Source organism: Triticum aestivum, chromosome 6D, assembly GCF_018294505.1.
Source record: "Triticum aestivum cultivar Chinese Spring chromosome 6D, IWGSC CS RefSeq v2.1, whole genome shotgun sequence".
NCBI lineage: Eukaryota > Viridiplantae > Streptophyta > Magnoliopsida > Poales > Poaceae > Triticum > Triticum aestivum.
In genome coordinates, this window is record NC_057811.1 from 376,718,675 (window position 1) to 376,722,975 (window position 4,301).

At 55.5% G+C, this 4,301-nt stretch overlaps 1 protein-coding gene across 1 annotated transcript; it reads right to left on the reverse strand.

Annotated features, from left to right (window-relative positions):
- Window positions 1–215: 215 nt before the first annotated feature.
- Window positions 216–2,898, reverse strand: LOC123145207 (abscisic acid 8'-hydroxylase 1). The gene is made up of 5 exons (XM_044564571.1): window positions 2,226–2,898; window positions 1,726–2,109; window positions 1,477–1,645; window positions 1,165–1,271; window positions 216–1,076 (listed from the first exon to the last, which is right to left on the reverse strand). Exons 1-5 carry the CDS (start codon window positions 2,772–2,774, stop codon window positions 849–851), a joined length of 1,437 nt encoding a protein of 478 aa, XP_044420506.1. The 5' UTR covers window positions 2,775–2,898; the 3' UTR covers window positions 216–848.
- Window positions 2,899–4,301: the final 1,403 nt, after the last annotated feature.

Sequence of the window (4,301 nt, forward strand, 5' to 3'; positions counted from 1 at the left end):
AGCCCAGGCGATATTTTATGGAGGTGTACTGCTTTGTGCAGCGTGGACTTTGTTGCTTCGAAGCATGCACGGACACGCACGGGGCGATCGGGAATGAGTGTTGCTTACTACTACTCTCAACTACGAGTAGCATCGAGACAGTTGATTACTACTACTACTACTGTTTTTAGAATATTTAGAAGCAGATCACAGGTACGTACTTGTATGCCATTCCATCCACAAGAAAGCCATTTCCAGCTGCATTGACGTGTAACAAACAATACAGAGGGGTCGCTCTCCCGGGGGCCTCCTTTTGGCCCTTTGCCGCGAGCGATCGATCCATTGATTATTCGGCCTAGCTGCCAGCCTGCTTTCAGGCGGGCAGCCTATCTTACATCCCAATCAGGGCCTGTCAGTCTGCTGTCTTCTCTCCTCCTCCTATACTAGTATAGGTGTTGCCAAAAAAATAAAAATCTGAAGGAAAAAAGGATAAAAAATGGTTGGTTTTACAGTTCGGCGCCACTTCTTTGTGGCGCCGGATCTCCCTAGCTGAGAATGCCTACGTGTGTGTGTTTTTGAAGAGTGGGATTTTTCTTGGTCTTGTCTCGCCCAGCCGTCATGGTCCTGGCTGAAGAATCTGTACAAAGGACTTTGACGGCCCGTGCTCTCTCCGATCGGCCTCCGCCAGCCCGCTCCCGCTCCCGCCGCGGCGCCCACGGCTACAAGTGTCCCCTCCGACGGCGACCGGCACGGACACGGACGGAGCCGATCCAGCTCGCTCGCATGTGCCACGCCGTCGCCTCTATCGCGCTGTTGATTTCCCTTTGGGAACGAGGAGGAGGCGATGGATGGATGGATGGATGGATGGCTCAGGCTTTGTTCTTGTCGTCCTTGCGGGTGAAGGTCATGGGGAGGCCGTTGATGGGGAGGGCGAAGGGGCCGAACTGGACGCCGCTCTCGGACTTGGAGGTGGACCATCTGTACTTGGTGGCGAGGTGGTGGCAGAGGACGAGCATCTCCAGCTTGGCCAGCTCGTTGCCGGGGCACGAGTGGGTCCCGTTCCCGAACGGCATGAACGTGTTGGGCTTGGGGGCCACCTGCAGTCAGCAACCAAAACGTATAATCAGATAATGATCAATCGAATCGAAGCAGACTCGTCAAACAGAGGGCTGTGATGATGCTGACCTCGAATCGTGAAGGATCGAACTTTTCAGGGGAGGGGAAGTGGTCGGGGTTGTGGTGGATGTTCCGGAACAGGGGAAGCACTTTCCAGCCCTTGGGAATCAGGTACCCTGCACGCACAGAGGAGAGCAAGTCGAGGTGAGTTGCGAGTTTGAGTTGGTCTATTTCGTTCGTTCGGTTAGGAGCGCGTCCTTTCCGAGCCAGTTCATGCGCAGGCAGGCAGGCAGCTCACTGCTGTACTCCGAGAGGGACAGCGGAGTACAGCACTGCGCTGCCACAAACGACCAAAGCGATTGATGTCTCTGCTCTGCTCACCTTGGTACTCCACGTCCTCCACGGCCTCCCTGAAGGTGAAGGAGAGGATGGACGCCACCCGCATCGTCTCCTGGATCACCCGGCCCGTCATCCGCATCCGCCGCGTGTCGGCCCACGACAGTGGCTCGCCGGACAACGCCTTCTCCCTCGCGATCTCAGCGTGCTCTTCCTGTTAATTGTACGACGCACGGGTCAGCCACTGCTTTTCGATCGGGTACCAAGCGGGTCAGCTGGTTGATGGCGACTTACGGTGACGGCTTTGAGGACGGCGGGGTTGTCGCCGAGGAACTTGACCATCCACGTGAGCACGCTGGCGGTGGTGTCGCGCGCGGCGAAGATGACGCCGATGGCGTTGTCGGCGATCTGGTCGTCGGTGAGCGCCTCGCGGCCGTCCATGAAGGAGCCCAGGAGGTCGCTCCCGCGCTCGCGCTCGCGCCGGGCCGAGATGATGTGGGCCACAATGGCGCCCAGCCGCTTTCGGGCCTTCATGGCCTTGTGGAACAGCGTGCCCGGCAGGTTCACCGGCATCGAGTTGTACCCCTTCTCCAGCGTCAGGTAGCACTGCTTCAGCTCCTCGATGTACTGCATCTCCTCCTCGCCGAAGATGGACAGCAATGCCACATTCAGAGCGTACTGCGCCACGACACCAAGAGAAGGATCAGCCTCGAGCTCCAATCATTTAGCAGTAGAGCAGAGCAGAGGAAAGCAGAGCAAGCGGGAATGGAAGAGGAAGAAGAAGAAGCACTCACAGTCTTCATCTCTTGGAAGGTGTTGACTTGCAGGTCTTCCCAGGAGCCGAGGGAGCGGAGGGCGATAGCCTCGATGGCAGGGACGGAACCGCGGATGGCCTCGGGAGAGAAGGCGCGTGAGACGAGACGGCGGAGGTGGGCATGGTAGTCCCCCTGCTGGAAGAAGATGGCCTGGGGGCCCAGCATCCGCTCCTTGCTGGCCGGGAAGGTAGGCTTGAAGAGGTGCGCCTGAGTGACGAGCACGAACTTGGCGGCCTCCGGGCTGGACACCATGACGCAGGGGCACCCGAGGATGTGCGTCTTGAAGATGGGCCCGTACTTGTTCCGCTTCCTGGCGAAGAAGACGTTGGGGTTCTTGGAGGAGTAGAGCTGCGTGGTCTCGCCCACGTACGGCCACCCCATCGACCCCGGCGGCAGCGGCAGGCTGGTGCCGCCCTTTTTGCCGCCGCCGCCCGACGACGCCCGCCCGGCGGCGCCCTTCCTGGCGCGGACGGCGCACGCGAGGACGAGCGGCACGAGCAAGCAGAGGAAGAGGATGAAAGCAGCCATGTCAACGAAAGGCTTTCTTCGGTTCCGTTAGCTGCAAAGGAGGAGGCCGAAGGAGGAAGACGAGGAGGAGAGGAGAGGAGAGGAGACGGGTGGTGGTGGTTGCTGGGTGTGGAGAGAAATGCGAGGGGCGTGGCAGGTATTTATAGATTGGCGGTGAGGGAAATGCGAGCGTCGTTGGTCTCCGGCCCTAAAAATCTAACTAGGCGCTGCCTGCCACTGCTGCGTGTGAGGCTCACATCGAATTATTGCACAGTTTAATCGGGCAAGAGCTGGACCGAGCGAGCGACTAATCTAATCAATCAATTAGCCGATCCACGGAGCAGGAAGGAGCAGTCCAGTCCGGCTTTCCAGCGCGCGAGACGGAGATCGAAGCCCCAACAGCTCACCCCTCTCCCCTTCGCCCCTCCCTCCTCCCGTCTCAGTAGTAGCTCTCTTTGCTGCTCCCCTCTCCTATAATTCTGCTGTGTTTTGGCCGCACGCTTGCTTGAGTAGTTAGTTATTGTACACAGTACTCTTCTCTGATAATATCCCAGCCCCGTCCTCCTTACCTGGCCACTTCATCGTCACGTAGACGTAGCAGCAGCTCCGCTGGCCTCGAGATATTTCTATTGGCCTGCATATCTACTGATTGGGCCACTTCCTTTAGGCCTCCTTTCTAATGTGAGTCATTATCTACGTGATTCTTGTGGTAAACACTAAACACTGACCGGTTAAATCAGCCTTTGCGTAGAAATGCATGCGGAAAACGCTTGATTTGTTCCATGGTCGGAATGACAGGTGTTGAACTCATCTTTTGGTCCGTCGTCAGGGAAATGGTCGCGAGCATGCATGCAGCTCCCCGTCTTTAGTTTTTGTTTTTTGATTGACGAGATAAAACGACCTTATTGTTTTTCGATCTCCCTTTTGGAATTGGTGTTGAGCAAAATAATGGCCCGCTACGAGTAGTAGTAGGTTAGCATCCCAATCAGAAATTCAAAGAGCATGTGCGGTCAGATGAGTTGACCCTTGCACGGGACAGCTGTGAGGGCGCAGTTCGATCGACCCGATTTTGTGCAGCGTTCTGCGACCGTTTTTCTCCTTCCTTTTTCTTTATTCTTGACTTCGCCCCGTGTCAATCTCCTTGATTCTGAATAATACTGTGGGAATGCATGCCGGGGAGTAGTATAAATATAGTAGTCTAATGTGGAAATTGCTACTCGCAAATATCCCTCTCTTTCTTTCCTTGCCACGTGGTAGTAGAAGGTACCCCTCTTCTTCCTACGTACTCTTTTTCATGTTCTCCTCACGACTCATGGGAGCCATTCAAGGGACAAGTGTCGGGTCTCTATTGTTTGTGTCATTCTTAATCCTAGTACATAGCTTCTTTTCTACTATCAATGCTTAAATGGCTGTATATTGTATTGTCGAAAAGAGGATATATCAAAACATTGAGGCGTCTAGGGCAAACTCTCACAATCTAAATCTTCTGTCAGACCGATCTAGTGTCGTCCCCTCTACCCTTGACGGCTAGGGCAAACTCTCCTCTTC